Source organism: Euprymna scolopes, chromosome 41 (genome assembly GCF_053919585.1).
Source record: "Euprymna scolopes isolate OS-2025 chromosome 41, ASM5391958v1, whole genome shotgun sequence".
Lineage (NCBI taxonomy): Eukaryota > Metazoa > Mollusca > Cephalopoda > Sepiida > Sepiolidae > Euprymna > Euprymna scolopes.
In genome coordinates this window covers 7,743,135-7,764,986 of record NC_136522.1, presented here as the reverse complement: position 1 = coordinate 7,764,986, position 21,852 = coordinate 7,743,135, and the positions used below count along the sequence as shown (strand labels likewise).

At 35.2% G+C, this 21,852-nt stretch overlaps 1 protein-coding gene across 1 annotated transcript in view; it reads left to right on the top strand.

The window, feature by feature from the left end:
• Positions 1 to 21,852, top strand: part of LOC145266327 (uncharacterized) — a 231,629-nt gene that overhangs the window by 106,378 nt on the left and 103,399 nt on the right. The window contains exons 18-20 of the mRNA XM_080121913.1: positions 8,629 to 8,762; positions 13,420 to 13,499; positions 19,139 to 19,384. Of these exons, the coding sequence (XP_079978039.1) occupies positions 8,629 to 8,762; positions 13,420 to 13,499; positions 19,139 to 19,384 (460 nt within the window). The remainder of the gene's footprint in view (positions 1 to 8,628; positions 8,763 to 13,419; positions 13,500 to 19,138; positions 19,385 to 21,852) is intronic.

Here is a 21,852-nt window from a genome sequence, read left to right as displayed (position 1 = left end):
AGAAATTACGAATTTTTTATATCTTATTTGCAGTTTCGTGTTAGGGGTGTCAAAAATTCCTACAAAAATTCTGGTACACTTAGTAATGCGACACCTGCTTCTTGCATTGTACAGGGTGGTCACTAGAAAAGATTTTTTTTTTTGCAGATACTGCAAGCAAAGATCCTATGTGGGGGCGACCCCACAGATAAGACCTTGGTCAATGTAGGGGCAACCCTACATACCAAGTGTCACTATCCAGCTCCCCTACTCCCCCGGGGAGTTGGTCCCCATTTCCCTTTCACTCCTCACATTAAAAATCGGCTTTGTGCCTAATTTGCTCGGTGGGGGAGCAAATAAATACCTGGTCCCCATTTCCCCTTCACTCCTCACATTAAAAATCGGCCTTGTGCCTAATTTGCTCGGTGGGGGAGCAAATAAATACCGTGTAGTATCTGTTCTTCAGATGCTGCACTTCAATTTCTTGTTCTCTGTCAGTGGAGGAGAAGTCTTTCACGACTGAGACAATTTTTATTTTTGTTCCTTTTCTCCACGTTAAAAAACGACCCTGGTGTCTAACTCTGTCCCGTGGGGAGGCATTGTAAATAGGAACACCATTGCTTATCATATGCGCGCACGCGACATCGTCTCCATGGAAACAAAATAAGCAACAAAAACATTCGTTGTCTCGTAAGTATTCCCCAACTAACGATGCGAGATGAATGCAAATGAATAAAAATAAATAAATAAAACTTCTTTCTTTATTTCTGAGCACCGTAATAGAAACGCAGCCGCCGAGCCCCTTATCAAACCAACTGTGCAAACCCCGGGGGATATTGTAAACACTTTTTGATTCAATCAACTTATCAATTATTCATTGGTTTGAACAATAAAAGAAAAAGAAGGCGGAGACGTTATTAGAAAGTGAATTCGTTTTTCACTTTGTAACCACCTTTTTTTCCAATTCTATTTTTTAATTCAACCGTTTAAAAAGAAATACTCGCAACATTCACATTTTTAATACATTTTTCGATATGCATATACAATTGTAATACAGGTGTAATTATTGTTTAACTAACATCATGGCACTATCTCACATATGTAATATATCATATAACAAGGATCGAACCCATAACTACATTGTCAAAAAAAAACAAAAAAAAAACCCCAAAAAAACAAAACAAATTTACGCTGATCATAACTGATCGACAGAAACACGTGTCCATGGATAACTGTTCAATCAATCAATCAATCAATCGATAAGAGTTTTATCACTCAATAAGGAACCCCTCTGTGGACTTTAGCAATCTAACTCTGTCCTGAACTATCCGCTGCTATGTGGGACCCATGAGTTATATCAGGTCGTCCCTCTATCTTTTCTTGGTCTTCCCTTTGACCTCTTATGTTCACGAGGTGTCCATTCCGTTGCCCTGATGGACCATCTGTTGTCATGTTGTCTGGCTACGTGTCCTGGCCATCTGTGTTTGGATGTTTTGATGGCGGTATTGATGTCAATAACTCTTCTTTGTTGGCGGATCCAGATGTTTGTCTTTCTCTCTTGTAGAGTGATGCCTAACATTATCCTTTCCATCTTCTTTTGTGCTACTGCCAAGATTTCACCTTGGCGAGTTGTCAGGGCCCATGTTTCACTACCGTGAATTATCACAAGTAGTACGTATTCATTAAACATCTTCCCTTTGATTGACATATTTGCTTTTCGGCTTCTCATAATATTCCCCACTTTCCCCAAAGCTACCCATCCTCATGCTATCTTTATCTCAAAGAGGAGATCTCCATCGTTAGTCATTTTCTTTCTCGAGTAGATGTAGCGGATAACTGTTATGCACGTAAAAATATTTATTAACGTATATATTAAAGACACTTTTTATTTATTTATTTTTTTATTGCATTTCCCCCCAAACAAGGCACATTGCAACGTTACTGTAGGGGCTACTATCATGGACATAAGATACTATAAGGTACTATGTGGGGAGTTGGGCAGCAAGATGTCGGTTCACATTATACTTGATCTTCTGCATGTCAGTACAGTTGGGGAAGCAGGAACTCGGAAGGGAATTCCAAAGTCCAGTGGTTCTGAGGAAGAAACTACTGGAGTAGAAGGCTCTCTTACATCTAGGGATCTCAACTGTGAAGGGGTGGGATTTTGCTGCTAGTCGGGTTTGTCGGGGGTTATTACGTCGAGGGGACACAAGTGCTTGCAGTTCGTCAGAGCATTCACCATTGCAATACTTGTAGAACAGGTAGAGGGATGCTGCATTACGTCGATGGGACAGAGGCTGAAGCTTAGATGACAGTTCAGGACCTATCAGGTTGGCGACTCTCTTTTGAACCTTGTTTAGGAGTGAGAGACTAGTAGCAGACGCACCAACCCAAATATGACAACAATACTCCATACATGGGCGAATGGTGGCCTTATAGACGTACAGGATACTTTCGGGCGTTAGTAGCTTTCTAGCACGGTAGAGATAACCTACCTTTTTCGCAGCGTTTCTGGCAATGCTCTCAATGTAATTGTTCCAACTCATGTTTCCTGTGAACGTTAGGCCGAGGAGTTTAAAGGGCGTGCTTTCAGATAAAGAGTATTTGGCCATTGCTATAAGTGGTAGAGAAGGTTTCTTGTAGTTATTGAAGGAAACAAGTTTAGTCTTAGCAGCATTGAATGTGACCATCCATTTATGTCCCCATTCCACTACAGATCGGAGGTCATCCTCTAGCGTTTTTGCCACTTCTCTAGATATGTGTTCATTTGTTTTCCTGTCGTGTCGGTTATAGCATATATACCCATCTCACAGACAATTTTTGCAGGGAGGCCATTTATGAATATTAGAAATAACAGAGGCCCAAGGATAAACCCCTGAGGCACTCCTGCATTTATATCATATTGTTTGGATGTACGACCATCGATGACAACCTGGATTAAAACGAAATTTAATACAAATAGTTTCAAAACTGTTATAAAATAATAAAACATTTCTCGTCAGTTAGAAAACAACAACGCAAAATTCATTTGTTAGAAAAATATAGTTATCATTTTATTTCTTGCCTCGTATGCGCACTCCCAAACTATAATAATAATTAACTCCGCCCCCATAGAGAGGAAAGTAAATAGCTACTAAGAAAGACACGTTTCTTTTAACTTGTTTAGTCAGATTTTATGTCTATTTATAAAATTGCTAATAATTCTCAATTGTTTTTTTTGTGTGTGTGGTTTAAGCGGACTGTGATTTGATCTCTCTTTCTCTCTCTCTCTCTCTCATATATATATATATATATATATATATATATATATATATATATATATATATATATATATATATAAATAATAAATTCCTGTGGGCTGCGACGCTGTTTGGCTGTGGAATTTATTATATACAATCTCTCACATTCTGAAAATCATATATATATATATATATATATATATATATATATATATATATATATATATATATATATATATATACTAGCAAAAGTACGTGTCGTTGACGGGGTTCAAAAAAAGCCTACAGAAAATAGACTCTGATTTATGAAAGTATGATAGGCTATGAAAAGGAAAGGTTGTAATGAGATAGCTTCGAATTTGGGGTATCAAAACCAAAGCAAAATATGATGAAAGTAAAAATAAAATAGATAAATCCCATAATTTATTATACCATACCTGTTCACACTGAAACACTTATCGCAATATTCTGTGGATCTATATTAAAAAAAAAAACTTGTTAAACTTTGTGACATATTTCCATTCTATGGAGGTAAGGTGCGAACGAACACCCCATAATTTTATTATACCATATTTCTTCAAACTGAAACATAATTATCAAAGTATACTTACGCATATAGATATGAAAAGTTTTTATTAAAGTTTGTGCTTATTTCCATTCTATGGAGGCCAGGCGCGAACGCAGACCCCACAATTTTATTATATCATCCCTTTTAACTTAAAACATACTTATCAAAGTATTCTTATGTATATCTATATCAAAAACACTTGTAAACACTTTGTGTGTGTGAGTTTCTTCCTCGTAGATTTCGAAACGGTTGAGCCTACGAGGCCTACGAGGAACTCTCTCTCTCTCTCTCTCTCTCTCACACACACACACACATACACACACACACACACATATCTTTTGCAAATTTCACACAAAGGTAATTTATATATCGTGCACTGTTCTTAGATATTCTTTGTACAGAAATTCATCCGATAAATCTAAAAAATCCGATCTTTAAAATATTTTCTTCTTATTGATAAAAAAAATGAAAACATTTTTTACAGGGGAATTTTTATACGTTACACCGGCAAAGGAGAAAATAAAATGTTAGCAATGATTTCTTTTTAAGAAAAAGAATTATTGACATCTGGAGAGATGACCCAACCGTAGAGCATTCGACTACGGATCGAATGATCCCGGGTTCAAGCCCGGATGTCCTCACCATTTTTTTTTTTTATTTTTAATGAGATCAATTTCCAATTAAATAAGAGTACTATTTAAAATTGCCGCAATCATTTCTTCTCTCGTATATTTTAAAACTAAACATTAATCAGAAGTGACTTTTTCAGAGTATTAATTGTCAAGTTCAAATATCAGCTGACGTGATATTGTAAACAAACACAAACAGCAGAAGAGGGCGGATTCAACAGTGGGTTCGTTTAATGTCGCTTTCTGACTGCTGGTTTGTGCTTTCCTTCGTACATATATATATATATATATATATATATATATATATATATATATATATAAAAGCGAAAATGTATGTATATATGTATGTATGTGTGTGTGTTCGCTTTTTCTGTATGTCTACAAAAGGCTTCTTTCAGAGAAGCGGTCGGTCGGTTCACAACTTCTTAAAACTTTTTATTTCACATATAAATCGTAATATCTCACAGTTAACAACGGAGCTCGCCTGTCTATTTAATTTGCTCGACTTCGGGAAGATAAATATTCAACATTTGTCGCTCGCCGCATGTGGGTTAGTCTTTTTCCTATAACATCTTGGGGGGAAAAAAAAAACAAAAAACAAAAAAAAAACAGCGTTTCCGCAGTAAATGAAATGCTATCCCGCAATCAAACTTGACCTCATTAAGTCATTAAAACGTGCACCTGCCAAGTCCAAGTAATTAAATAAATTCAAACGTGTTTCCGTTTGCATCTCGCGGTGGCCCAGTGGTTAAAACCGTCCCACTCTCTTTTTTTTCACACTTTAATTTACAACTTTGCCTCAAGGCTTCGGGTTCGATCCTCATACTTACCTACCAAAATTTTTTTTTTATTTTAACCCCTCCCCCCGGAGTTTTGATTTTGGTACCCCTCGCTAGTATATATATAAAAGTGAACGTGTCTGTGTATGTGTCTGTCTATGTGTGTACATTTCCCTACGCAATAACTCTGTCAATTTTAAGTTTACAGACTCGAAATTTGATATACAGGGTACTGAGATTTGGGAAAATCGATGTGATCGGTTTTCCGCCAGATATTTGGCTGTTAAGGGGTCAAAGTTTAACGATTTGACCTGTGAGAACTCTACCAAACTCCTTCCACAATTTTGGGTCTAAACACTTGAAATTTTAGATAAAGGTTCCTTGGACATGCATCTAACTTAATAACTAGATTTCAGCCCCAAACAATAAATGTTAAGTGGTCATAAAAAATTGACCGCTTTTTGTTTTCAGCATACACCTTCAAACACCCGGGCAACGCTGAAATGCTAGTATATATATATATATATATATATATATATATATATATATATATATATATATATATATATATATATATATGTATGCTTTTTGGTGATTATTTCTTCGAGTTCAGTGTGCCACTTATAGTCGTAAAACGCGCCATTGTTGGCGCACGGGGCATAAGTTGCCTACCCCTTAACAACGTTCTTAATACATTGGTTTCAGTGAAATTATTTAGAAATTCTGAAATTTCAATGGCAGTCATTAATGGACAATTTGCTGCTACACTGCTAACCCTAATGATTCCGTGACAAAGTACGGATAGATACCACGGGAGTGGGAAGAGATATCACCTGGCGGGAACTTAAGCGGAAACGATCACAAAATAAAACTGACTATGAAACCTGAGACCTGTGCTCATTTCTTTGGGATTTTATTGTTGTTACGTGAAGGTAACTTTATATCATTTTATATATATATATATATATATATATATATATATATATATATATATATATATATATATAATACTAAAACTCTGTCGTTCTTGGTTGTTTGCTTGCGCAATATCCTCCTCCTCCTCCTACTATTACTACTACTACTACTACTACTACTACTACTCTGCCTCCACTTCTTGCTACTACTATTACTTCTCCTCTTTACAACTACTACTACTACGCCTCTTCTTCCTCCTCTTACTGCTACTACTACGCCTCCTCTTCCTTATCCTACTATTACTACTACTGGTTGACATGTATTTTCCCTACAACTACTACTCTAAGCAGAATGACTCATAGAAATCTATCTATATTTTTTTTTCATTTTAATATACTTTCATAGAAATGTTTCTGTTATGTCACAAAAAAACTATTTTCTTTACGTCACAAGTGTCATGCTCATACATTAATTCCATAGTTAATATAACATACTGACCCCTTAGGGGATGTTTTGCAACTATTCTATATTACAACTATACTGTCGCATTTTTCTCACAAATAAATCAACTTTGACCTGTTGACAACGTATTTTTTTTTTAATGTGCACGTTTTCAGCGGCCTAAATTTTTTTTTTTTTTTGCGTTTTAAATTATCCAAATAAACAATTGTTAATACTTTCTGCATTTTTTTTTACATCGTTCATTTCCGTATTATGTTTAAGTTATTTTAACGCAACTTATAATTCAATGGCTGTAAGTTTTTTTTTTTTCAAAAATAAACAATTATAAACAGAATGACTCATAGAAATCTATCTATGTTCTTTTTCATTTTAATATACTTTCATAGAAATGTTTCTGTTATGTCACAAAAAACTATTTTCTTTACGTCACAAGTGTCATGCTCATACATTAATTCAATAGCTAATATAATATACTGACCCAACGGGTCACGGGTAGTCTAGTATACATATATATGTATATATTTATATATATATATATTTATATATATATATATATATATATATATATATATATATATATATATATAAAGCTGTATATATATAAAGCTATATATATAGAGAGAGAGCGAGAACGAGAGAGAGAGAGAGAGAGAGAGAGAGAGAGAGAGAGAGAGAGACTCTGCCCTAAAACCATTGATTACCATGATGCCCACACGCAACATCGTTTCCATAGAAACACCATCAACAACAAACGGGCTCGTGGCCTCGTAAGTATTCTCAAACTAATGGCGCGAGACGAATGCAACTAAATAAAAATGAATAAAATTTCCTTCTCCATTGTTAATCCCCGTGTAAATAATAAACAACACAACCGGCGCATCCCCATTAAATGAATTCTGCAACTCCCCCAGGGGAGATTCTTTAACCATCTTTGATTCATTCAACTAATCAATTATTCATTAGTTTCAACAATAAAATAATAAAACAAACAAACAAAAAAAAAAACAAGACAAAAACTTTATTAGAAATCGAATTCGTTTTTCATTTTGTATTCATTTGTTTCATCAATTCCAGTTTTTTTATACAACCCTTACTCGTAACATTTACATTTTTAATACAATCTTCAATATGAATATACACGTTATCTCCGAACAAGGTATATTGTCACTGAGGCGTAAGAGGCTACTCTGATAGTGACCAGATTTGTGTAGGGAGCTTGCAATGAGGTATCTGTTCACATTAAATTTAAATTTCTGTATGTTAGTACGGTCGGTAAAATAGGGGGTAAGGAGGGAATTTCAAAGGCAAGCGGTATGAGGCAAAGAGGCCATCAATGGGCCTTTACAATGATGGGGTGGGTTTTTGCTGCTATGGTGGGATTAAAAGAATACACTGTAGCTTCATTTGAATAATTATAATTTCTAAATTCATGAATCGATTGAGATCAAATTTTTCAAACGCCATAATGCTTTAATAATATGAAACAAAAAGTCATAAATGCATTCGTAATTCTTAACATACCTCCAATTTTATTTTCATTTTGTTTTTTTGTTTTTTTGTTTGTTCTTGCTTTTTAATTGGGATGCGGCATCCTCCCGTATGCCAGAGATTCACTATTTCAAGCGAGAAATATCCTTCAGATTGCAAACGTCTTTTTGAATGCGATTCTTTGTATTTCTCTTGCACTTGGGTCGCCGGGTATATTCGCCAAGTAGGTTTTGAAATTCTCTTTTTACGGGCCCGGTTGCTCCTATAATTACTGGTACGATCGATATATAAGATTCCAGTTAGTTTACATGTTGCATATAAGACCTCGCTATTTTGTTATCTTCTGTTTTAGTCAGCATCAGTGAGGACATTAACTTCTACTAGGGTTGCTTCTCCCTCCTTCCTGTTCCATATAAGCTTTAATAACACCGTTATTAATGTTAAATCAGAAGCATCAAATGAATTACAATGGTTTGACCGGCAAAAACAGATAATTCATAGGACGAGCATTATCATGATGGAAGATGACATTCCTTTTCTTGGCTAATTCATAATTTTTTCTATTCTAGCACCTCATTTGGTGACATTGGTGCCTGCACGGAAACTGAAAGGACAAAATCGACAGAGGGCTTTTTTAAGATATTGACTGATAATAACCTTGATGAATTAAAGGAAATCTTGATTGCAATAGGAATTTTCACAGGTAAGCGCTGTGTTTAATTTACATAAAACAAAACATATAAATCACGCACGGTCCCTCGATATGAATAATCGGATCAAGTGTTGGTTGGTTGTTTTTGTTTTATGGCATATCAACCCTTTTCAGGTCATTTAATGCCGAATCCAGTGATTTTGAAGAAAAATCTTTAAATAGAATATGTTTATTTTTTCAAGTCAGTTTCTATTTAACCCATAGTTGGGACCCTAACAGGTACTACCACTCCGGGTCAGAGTGAACCTGGGAGCAATGGCAATTAAAGGGTAGCTCCACACTCCCCAAAGCCCGCAAGCTGGGGCCTCACCATTGGATATAGTTTAAGGTCATATCCAGGACCCGGATCAAGTGTACGAAACGGGTCCCAAAATTCTAGCCTCTTTCTGGCCTCAGAAAATGTAGATCGCATGATATCAGATGATCGGTGTAACATCAAATGACACAGGATTAAATTAGTAAATTAAAATTAACATGAAAAACTCAATTTACAGATGATAATCAGAGAAAAACAGATATAGCATTAATTAGTAAATAAAATTAACCTGATAAACTCACTTTAAATATGATAATCAGAGAAAAACGATCCTAGGTGGGTTGGTTAAATCTAAGATGAATGCTTGAGGACCTTCTACTATTGTATCAGATGTTTTTTAGGTCACGTGATATTAGATGATCGGTGTCATATCAAAGCATTAAATTAGTTCTGTCTCGAAAGACAAAGGATACCCCTGTAGGCACAGCTGCGTGTGTAATTTGAAGCAAAGGTCGCGCTATTCTACCCACAGCTCTCCTGAATACGCACTGCTTGAGCCCAGTGGCAAGGAGAAGTCCAGGACGACTGGAAACAATGCCTAGATAAGCAGAGAGCACACACAGCACTTGGAAGTCCCAAATGGTCACCCATTTAATACTTACCTGGTTCAACATTGCTTAACTTCGGTGATTCAGTGGGATCCGGTGTGTCGACGTGATTCTGCCGTATATAAATTTGAATAAAAGATGTTAATCAGAGAAAAAGATAAAGAACCGCGCATTTAATGTTTTTAATTCAAACGACAATATTTATTCCAAAAGAGAACAAAAATCCAAATGGTATAAGACGTTTTGAGGAGAGACGTTGTAAATTCTCTCATTCCTGGACAGGCTTCAAAAGAGAGTCGCCAACCTGATAGGTTCTGAACTGTGATCCAGGCTTCAGCCTCTGTCCCATCGACGAAATGTTGCATCTCTCTGCTTGTTTTACAAGTACTTTAATGGTGAATGCTCTGACGAACTACAAGCACTTCTATCCCCTCGACGTGAATACCCTCAACAAATCCGACAAGCAGCTAAATCCCACCCCTTCACAGTAGAGATCCCTAGGTGTAAGAGAGTCTTCTACTCTAATAGTTTCTTCCCCAGAACTGCTAGACTTTAGAACTCCCTTCCGGGATTCTTTCCCAACTGTACTAATATGCAGAAGTTCAAGTGTAATATGAACAGCCATCTTGCTACTCATCTCCCTTCATAATGCCCCCGCAAATTATGTCCCCAATAGTAGCTCCCTACTCCAAAGTGGCTCTGTGCTTTGTGAACAAGCATCTTGCTACTCATCTCCCTTCATAATACCCCTGCAATTTATGCCCTCAATAATAGCCCCTCCCCACTTCAAGGTGGCACTGTGCCTTGTTTGAGGTGAAAATTGAATAATAATAAAAAATTCTTGTAAGTCATAGAATTACACGCGACAATAGTAATTGAAGAACACGTTTCCACACATAAATTCAATAGCAAACCCCACTCTCCCCAATGGTTTACTTCCGCTTGCGCAGTTACCATTGCTCAAAGGCAGCATGCATACCGCAGATTTATCCGACATAATTCCAGAAAACAAACTAAAGTTTATAGAAGCTAGAAATAATTGTAAGAAATCAATAACGATAGCTCAGAAAGAATACACCGAAACCACCAGAAAACGCATTGAAGCGCAGAAATTTGGAACTCGTGATTTCTGGAAAATCTACAACAGTGTAGTAAATAATGGCCTATTAACAATCCCTCCACTATCCAACAATCATGAGGTTACTTGCACAGCAAGCGAGAAAGCTAACATGCTTGCCAGTCGGTTTGTCTCAAACACTACATTGAACCCAGCAAACCATTCCCTTCACTGATTTTCCTTTGCGGACAGAAACCACACTAGATGATATGAAAATCACCCCTTCTCATGATATAAAAAATCTAAAAAGCATGTAAACCTGATCTCATCCCGGCTGAAGTTGCCCTAGTCCTCTCCAAACTTTGCAACAAATGCCTTAATGAATCTTGCTTTTCTGACTGCTGGAAAACTGCTTCCGTCGTACCAGTTTACAAGAATTCTGGCACAAAAACTGACCCATTAAATTATCGCCCTTATTAGCCTCCTCTCTCTCTTCGCCAATATATTTGAATCCATAATTAATCAAGCCCTAGTTCACCACCTTACAGCTGCTAAACTTCTGTCCGACCAAAAATATGAATTTAGACAAGCCCGTTCTACCACAGATATCCTAACTGTAATCTCTGAACGTATATACCATGCACTGGATAAAGCAGAGAAATGTAGGACAGTAGCCCTAGATATATCTAAGGCTTTTGACAGGGTATGGCATGATGGTATTCTCAGGAAAACTCGATCATCTGGTACTAGACGAATACTTAACATAATTAAATCCATCTTAAATAAGAGAAGAATCCAGGTTGTCCTCGATGGTCGTACGTCAAAACAATATAATATAAATGCAGGAGTACCTCAAGAGTTGATCCTTAGACTTTTATTATTCTTGATATTCATAAACGACCTCCATGATAAAATTGTTTATGAGATGGGTATATTTGCTTATGACACCACACTTTATAACATGCACGATAATAATTACAAAAAACCTTCTCAACCACCAATAGCTATGGTTAATGATAAATTACCTGAAAGTACTTCATTTAAACTCCTCCTTAACGTTCACAGGAAACACGTGTTGGAACAGATGCATCCAGGGCATTGCCAAGGCTGCTGCGAGGAAGGTGGGCTCTCTTTACCGTGCTAGAAATATCCTGTACATTTACAAGGCCACAATTCACGCATGTATGGAGTATTGTTGTCACATTTGGGTTGGTGCACCTGCTACCAGTCTCTCGCTCCTGGACAGGGTTCAAAAAAGAGTCATCAACCTAATAGGTCCCGAACTGTCAGCTAGGCTTCAGCCTCTCTCCATCGACGAAATGTTGCATCCCTCTGCCTGTTTTAAAGTATTTTAGATGCTCCGATGAAGTAAAGAAAGCCTTCTATTCTAATAGTTTTTTTTTCACCCAGAACTGCTAGACTTTGAATTCCTTTCCGGGTTCCTGTTTCCCCGACTGTACTGACATGCAGAAGTTTAAGTTTTATGTGAACAGACGTCTTGCCTCTCAACTTCTTATATAGAATCCCCACAATTATGTCCCAAATAGTAGCCATATATATATATATATATATATATATATATATATATATATATATATATATATATATATATATATATATATATATATATATACAGTTTTGAAAATACTTCTGTTTGAAAAGTCTATTACTCTTTTCCCCAATCCACGAACTCGATAAGATCAGGGAAATATTCATCAATAATGGTTATCCTGTTGACCTTATTGATGACTGTATTTTCAAAAAGGTTGCAGATTTTAAATCCCCTAAAAAGTTTAGACCCTTGAAATGCCCGGTTTATTTAAAATTACCGTGAATTGGGGAAAAGAGTAATAGACTTTCCAAACAAGTATTTACGACTGCTATTATTCTGTGTCCTTGCGTTTGGTATATACTACGAGACCTGCTTTTCCGTCTTTTCACAAGGATAGTTTGCCTTACATCTAAAATAGCAATATTGCATATCAATTTAAATGCCAGTGCGATGCTGGTTATGTTGGGCGAACATCCTTGCACCTTTTGAATCGTATAAACCAGCATGTTCCATCGAAGATCAGACAAGGGAGGATGGGGTCTAGTGGTCTCCCTCCTTCTGCAGCCTTGGACTCTGCTATTGGCCAGCATTTGGTTGACAACCTGAGCTGTGTCGATAGATATAAAATAGAATGGTTCGAGGTGCTACATAGAACGGACTCCAAAAACCATTTAAAGATTTTGGAGTCTGTCTCTATTGCGGTGCGTCAACCTTCTTTGTGCCGGCAAAAGGAAACATCCAACGCATTGTTTCTCTTTGGGGAACTTTGAATCTTTTCTCTCCTTTTTTTTTTCTGTACCTCTAAACATTTATATATATATATATATATATATATATATATATATATATATATATATATATTTACGTGTATAACGTAAATGCAACCATTTAAAGAGAAATTCACCTTGAACATAGACCTAGCAAGCACAGCATGTGACTAATGGAAATAAATTAGTAGATTTTACCGAATGTTGGTATATGTTCTTAAGAAAAATGAATTTTGGACTTAATTTTTTGCAAATATAATTCATCCTCATTGGAATATTTTTGTAGAGCGAATCCATCTCCCTTTTCTAGCAGCAAATTTAGATAAAAAACAAACAAAACCCAAAATAATGTAAAGTTACATTAAAAAAAAATCAATGACTTTAAACATATTTTGTTTTATTGTTCAGGTCAAATTGATATGTCAAAAATGAAAGCAGCTGTTAGTAAAGTGATCGATGAGTTATACAAGTATTCCTTAGAAATCGAGGTAAGTAAATTAATTGACACGCCTGCATATACATCTGTGTTCCTTCGTTTATTACCATTTAACCCCATATATATATGTGTGTGTGTGTGTGTGTATGTGTGTGTGTGTGTGTGTGTGTGTGTGTGTGTAGTAGAGATTTAGAAGGCTGCGAGGAATGTTGTTGGTAAGAGAAGACGAGAACAAGTTGCGATTTACAAATCAATAAGTACATACACATATGTTTATATATACATATATTTATTCAGCTGTATCAGGTAAAATGTCTTACTTGTTATGTCTGCGACAATATTCATTATTAATTTCGGAAAAAATTCCCTTTTCAAATGGTGGGCGTAACAAATCGGTTCAAAGCATGCTACACACCTATCTCACACAATGCTTCAGTTCAGCCCAGCTTTGCTCGAGCTCTATGTACTGTTCATAACTTTGTGTGCATATATATATATATATATATATATATATAAGATTTGCCTCTCCTAAAGAAACAAAAAAATATAAAGCGGGAGACCAGTACCCGCATTAAGCTGGTCTGCAGTTTGACTTGTTGCTGGCTATCTTGCTGTTGCTTGTTGCTGGATGTCAATATTTTGAACCAAGAGATTTAGCTAAAACTCTGTAACATCATCAGCCATGGAAAAGGTGTGACGCGTGTAGGCCTGAAATGCTGAAAGCATATAATAATTGATCTGCCATCATTATATGTATATATGTATGTATAGGTGTATGTATGTTCATGTCATATGCTATTGGTACCCTGTAACCCAGTACTACCTGCCTCATGGTCGGGTCACCGGCGACTAAACTGGTTCCCCCACCAGACTTGTTTGTGTGAGGAGGGCGGCTAGTCTCCCTGAAGGATTAAAAACAAGACCTTCCAAAGGGCGAATGAACTCTTTTTCTGGGTCAACGGCCAACTAGCACCGTGTATATTTGTGTGTGTGTATATGTGTATTGGGGTGGAGAGGGCTCCCGTAAGCCGTGGTGAAGGCAACCTTACTAGGAGAAGCAAATCTCTGATTTAAAAAAACCATAAAGCGGAAGACCAGTACCCGCATTAAGCTGGTCTGCAGTTTAATTTGTTGTTGGCTATCTTGCTCTTGCTTGTTGCTGGATCTCAACATTTTGAACCGAGAGAGAGACTTAGCTGTCGTACAAAGCTAAGACTCTGTGACATCATCTTTGTATAGATACTCCCGCAGGCATTTGGGCTCATAGATTTTAAATGTCTGAGGGAGTGGCACTCGTCTGACAAGACGTTGCAATCATCATGTATGTTCATGTAAAGGTGTACGTATATGTGTGTATATCTATGTGTATATGTATGTATATGTGTATATGTTTTTTTTTTTTTTTTTTTTTTTTATTCAATTTTCACCCCAAACAAGGCACAGTGCCACTTTGAAGCAGGGGGCTACTATTAGGGAATTAATTAGCGGGGTCATTATGAAGGGAGAAGAGTAGAAAGATGTTTGTTAACATTACACTTGAACTTCTGCATATCATTGCAGTTGGGAAAGCAGAATCCCGGAAGGGAGTTCCAAAGACCCACAGTTCTGGGGAAGAAACTATTGGAGTAAAAGGCTTTCTTGCACCTAGGGATCTCTACTGTAAAGGGATGAGACTTAGTAGCTTGTCGGGTTTGTCGGGGGTAGTTACGTCGGGGAGGTACAAATGTTTGCAGTTCGTCAGAGCATTCACCATTAAAGTATTTGTAGAACAGGCAGAGGGATGCAACATCTAGTCGATGGGACAGAGGTTGAAGCCTAGATGACAGTTCAGGACCTATCAGGTTGGCGACTTTTTTGATCCCTGTCCAGGAGCGAGAGACAAGCAGCAGATGCACCAGCCCAGATGTGACAACAGTACTCCATACATGGGCGAATGGTTGCCTTATAGAGGTATAGGATACTGGCAGGCGTAAGTAGTTTTCTAGCATGGTAGAGGGAGCCAACCTTCCTTGCAGCAGCCTTGGCAATGCTCTCAATGTATCTATTCCAGTTCATATTCCCTGTAAACGTTAGGCCGAGGAGTTTAAAAGAAGTACTTTCAGGCAATGTGTTCTTGGCCATTGCTTTTGGTGGTAGAGAAGGTTTCTTGTAATTATTGCAGGAAACAAGCTTAGTCTTAGCAGCATTGAATGAGACCAACCATTTTTGTCCCCATTCCACTACGGATTGGAGGTCATCCTCTAGTGTTTCTGCCATTTTCTTGGATATGTGTTCATTTGTTTTCCCCTCATATCTGTTATAGAGAGTATTGTCATCGGCAAATATACCCATCTCCGAAACAATATTATCAGGGAGGTCGTTTATGAATATCAGGAACAATAGAGCTCCAAGGATAGACCCCTGAGGCACTCCCGCATTTATGTCATATTGTTTGGATGTACGTCCGTCGAGGACAACTTTGATTTTTCTATTACTTAAGAAGGATTTAATTACGTTATGAATTCTTCCAGTGATTCCATATGATCTAATTTTCCTTAGAAGACCATCGTGCCATACCCTGTCAAAAGCCTTAGATATATCAAGGGCCACCGCTCTACCCTCCCCTGTTTTATCCAATGAACGGTATATACGTTCAGAAACTACAGTTAAGATATCTGCTGTTGAACGGGCTTGCCTGAATCCGTATGCATCTATATATGTATGTGTGTGCATGTATATACGTATATATATTGTTTGTATGCATGTGTGTATGTGCATATATGCATGTGTGTGTATGTGTATATATGCATGTGTGTATGTATGTATATGTATGCATGTATATGTGTATGTATATGCATGTTTGTGTATGAGTGCATATTCATGTATGTGTATGTATATGTAGGTAAGTGTATGTATATATAATATATATATGAGCATATGTGTATATGTATATGTGTGTATGTATTTATATATGTGTGTGTATGTATATGTATGTATGTGTATTATGCATTGTGTATGTATATATGTATATATGCGTGTATGTTTACAAATATGTATGTGTGTATGTGTATATATGTATATTTGTATTTATATATATATATATATCTATATATATATGTATATATACCATTGACCGTCTTATGTATGTTTATGTATGTATATGTATGTGTATTACGTATTGTGTATGTATGTAGGCATATATGTGTTTTATATGTATGTGTGTATGTGTATGTATGTGTATATAAATTAAAATAGATTACAATTTTTTTTATTCTGTAATAAATTAAGTTAGACTAATTATCCCCCTTACATACTTTAATTAAAGAAAATATGACTAATTATCCCCCTTGCATTATTCAATTATACAAATAACATTAACCTATAATTTCTTTCGAATTATAAACCGTGGCGTCTTTAAATCAAAAGTATGCTAACGGAAATAAATTATTCCACGGGCGTTCTTCTTAAAATTTATCATTTTATAAGCTGAAAAGCTAGAGCAAACATCTATATGAGTACTTTAACCATAGTTCCTGATTGCAAAAGGCGAAAAATTAAAAGGTAAATATTTGTACCTATATTTTTATGTATATATCTGTATATCTATGTATATGTATGTATGTGTCTATTTTTCATATATATGCATGTATATATTAGTGTATCTATGTATAATATAGTACTTAAACCAAATTTATATTTTACTCTATTTATTTCTATCTCTAACCCATATTAATTTTCTTATCAAGTTTAAATCCATACCTCTATTTTAATTTTTTTCCAGATACATCTGCCTTACTTTTAATGCTAGGTTTATTTATGGTGTCTTTTACATTTACTAAAAACCCTTCACAATATTTGCTGACGAGGAAACCTTGTTTATTAAAAAACTATATGTAATAATTATTGTCCGTAACTTGATGTCTACCACAATAAAAACAATGTTTTCCGAAACGATCGTACAAATAATTGATTTTATTGTTGTTCCTTCTTATGAAACGGATTTTTAATTTAATTATAATTTGATTTTTAAATTATCAATCGCATTACTAAATATATATATATATATATATATATATATATATATATATATATATTGGACTCTCTCGTTGATTTCCACATATGAAGTTCCAACAATGCATTTATTTATTCATGTCATTCAGATCACATTTTACGGTCCTGCAAAAGACTTACAAACGAGTCCACACATAGTACAAGTGTGTGGATTCAGTGATGCGGTCAATGACATGGCTGCAGACCATTTAGCTCTTTCCCTTTTTTCACGCAGATGATTTAAACTGTCAGAATGTTAACAGCAAAAACCCTCGAAGCAAAGTCACTTCCACTATTTGCGATCCAAGACACCATTCTCAAGACCGCTGTGTGTGATACCAATTGAAAACAAATTGCTCTTTATCTTGTCTTTGTACCTCAGTAATGATTGCCCCACATTCCTTTTCCCTCCGTCCAACTGACTGTACATTAGGATTTTTGGTATCCTGTAATATATATACTTACTATAATAATTATGAAATATCTACAGACACTAGTGTTTCATCCTCTCGGGCATCATCAGTACAGAGTGTCATGATTAATACCAGTCGTGAGATTCGAACCCGACGAGAGAAGATCCTTGGCTTCATTAGCAAAGACCTAACCCTAACCGCAAGAAATGCTGTTGAATTCAGACATTTATTTTTTAAGTGTTTTTTAACGCCTGTCAGAGAGATCTAATCATTATATGTTGATCTACACACACACACACACACACACACACACACACATATATATATATATATATATATATATATATATATATATATATATATATATATATATATGGTAGCTTCATTCAATCTTGACAGACTATGGATACCCATTGTAAGGGTGCTGGCACATGAAATTTTTGTAGCAAGAGTTGCGCAATCTCCAGCCACACCTTTCCTGTGTCAGCGTTCTTAAATACCAGTGGCAAGTGGAAGTTTCAGGACGACAGGAATCAATGCCGAGATAAGCGGAGAACATGTACAGTGCCTAGAAACTTCAAATGGTCATCCATCTGTTACTAGCAAGGCTCAACTTTGCTTACCTTCGATTATCTGACGAGAAACGGTGACGTGATTATGCAATGTGTGTGTATATATATATATGCAGGATGTCACGATTACCGCTGGTCGGGTAGATTCGAACCCGGCAACGAAGCCATCAACCGCGAAGCATATCGTTTACATTTATACATTTATTTTAAAATGCTTTTATCGTCTGCCAGAGTTATCTAACGATTATAATATCATGATTTGCGCATGTGAGCTAAAGTAACCGACTTTATTTCAACTGTAAAGTGCTCAACGATAAGAAACGAGTTTCTTAAAGCGGCTGACATAATTATCCTTAAGATGTATTTTTTTCGAACTCGGGAATTTTTCTGTTAAACTTGGGAATCGGCAAAGAATTTCGAACCGCAAGTACCCACAGTGTGTTCCATTCAAAATTCACTGTAGATTCCCAAGTTCGACAGAAAGATTCGAAAGTGCGACAAGATAGACCTAAAGAAGACCGGAGGTTACGTCAACCGAGGCCGTGTGAAAATAATGAAAAGAGTCATCCAAAAATGTCATATAATACGAACACCACAGAGTGAATGTGATATTTTAGCTGTCTTAAATTTTTTTTTTTTTTTTTTGCTCCATTTTAACTTTCCGTCTTTATTTTCAGCGGATAATTCCACAAGAATTAAAAGATCTGACAATCATGAAAGTCATGACTGCGATCAAGGGTCAAATAAAACCGCTCGATGAATGTCTGATGTGCGTCTTAAAGGCCATCATGTGGCACATCTTCGAACAACCAGGTGGCCCAACGTTGATGGAGTGTTTGTTTCCAGAGTACAAAACAAACGTTAACCCTGGTAAGAAACCAGGCGGAGACATAGCAGATCGATACAGAGTTGGATTTGATTTTGTAAGTATACGTAACATTATTTTGTTGGTGTAGTAGTTACCTATAATGTAGAAAATGATGATTACTGCCGGTCGAATACTCAAACCCAGTTACAAAGCCATTGTTTTACATATATATATATATATATACATATATATATATATATATATATATATATATATATATATAGTAATTTATAAAATATATATGGCGATTAAGCTGCACTGAATATTCCGCGTTTCATCCACTCTAGGACTCCTCAGGCTTATGCGCGAATTCTGTGGTTGTTTATCTTTTTTATATGCTCCTCTTCTATTGAGATTTTAGTTAGCCAATCAGCTTTCTAGTATCCACCGCGCCCTTCCTATCAGCCAATGGGCATGCATTTTATCGGACAAAGGATCTGTTTTAAAACTAGTTTAGTGTTTTTTTTTATTGTTAGTTTATATATAAATATATATATGTGTACAGACATATGCACACATATATACATATATATACATGCATATATGTGTGATCGTTTATGTATATTCATGTTTATTTAATTTATTTATTTTCTATTGTTTTTGTTAGTTTTAAAACTATTTTGTATCGCTATCCTAGAGTAAATTTTATTTTGTGAACACAGTTATTTGCTATTTCTCTTCAACAGTTTAATAGATGTTGGGGTTCTTTAAAGACAAGCTACCACGTGTAGGGACCTAGACGACCCATGTAGATTATGCCTTCATGAAAAATTTGTAATTCTATACTTTAAAGAACCCCAACATCTATTAAACTGTAGAAGAGAAATAGCAAATAACTGTGTTCACAAGATAAAATTTACGCTAGGATAGCGATACAAAATAGTTTTAAAACTATCAAAAACAATAGAAAATAAACAAATAAATAAATTAAATAAACATGAATATATATAAACGATCACACATATATGTATGTATGTACATATATATGTATATATATGTGCATATATGTATGCACATATATATATATATATATATTTATATATAAACTAACAATAAAAAAACACTAACCTAGTTTTAAAACAGATCCTTTGTCCGATAAAATTCATGCCCATTGGCTGATAGGAAGGGCGCGGTGGATACTAGAAAGCTGATTGGCTAACTAAAATCTCAATAGAAGAGGAGCATATAAAAACGATAAACAACCACAGAATTCGCGCATAAGCCTGAGGAGTCCTAGAGTGGATGAAACGCGGAATATTCAGTGTAGCTTAATCGCCATATATATTTTATAAATTACTAACTAGCTCTACCTACGTATTGAGCACTTTTGAAGTAAATACTTAAAGTTTACGCATGAACCTATGCTTTCGTATATTAATTTTATGTGAGTCAATTAAGTAGTTATATATATATATATATATATATATATATATATATATATATATATATATATATATATATAAAATATTACTGTTATTATTGTTAATTATTTTTTATCGTGCTTCTTTGGATATGATTGCATTTTTGAAGTAAATACTTAAAGTTTACGCGTAAATTTATACTTTCATATATTAATTTTATGTGAGTAAATGAAGTAGTTATATATATATATATATATATATATATATATATATATATATAGCTTTAAGTAAAAGAGAAAAGAGAAAGATCAATTCCAGAAAATTACGCTAGACGCAGCATCCCCGCCATGCTACCTAGCACCTTCCCTACTCTTCCGATGAGAAGCGTTAGGCTTCGAAATGCCCTGGCATAAAGAGTCCCATCTATCCCCCAAATTTGGCCTGTATTCCATTATTCAATAAATGATCGATTCTATATCTACCTATATATAGTTTTGTGTCTTCATTTCATTCTCTTGTTGTCCTATTATATATATATATATATATATATATATATATATATATATATATATATATATATATATATATATATATATATATATATTACTGTTATTATTATTGTTAATTATTTTTTATCGTGCTTCTTTGGATTTGATTGCATTTTGTTCGTTCAACCATAACTTAGTTGAATACTGTTTCTATTAATTCTTTCCGATATACATTTAAAATATTAATCTATATATATATTTGATTATTTATTTTTTTTATTTTTATAATCGATTCTGTCGTGTGTTGTTTTACTCCCTGCAAGGTTATCTGCCCTTTGTTTATATTCTAGTCGCCACCCCACATTTTTTGGGACATATTATTTGTAATTAATTTATTATTTAAATATTTATTTAAATATTTTTTACAGATAGCATAATTTTATGCACGTAGACAATATTTAAATAAATAGTTAAATAATAAATTATATATATATATATATATATATATATATATATGGGAGCATGTTAAACACAGGGTTCATACTACGAAACGAGCTACAATGGGTGAATTGACAGCAACCATTGAAAGAAGATGCGTCAGCATACCAATTGAACTGATTAGGAACGTTTTCGATTCAATCAGTGAACATTGTTAGCTGTTCATGGACCACAAT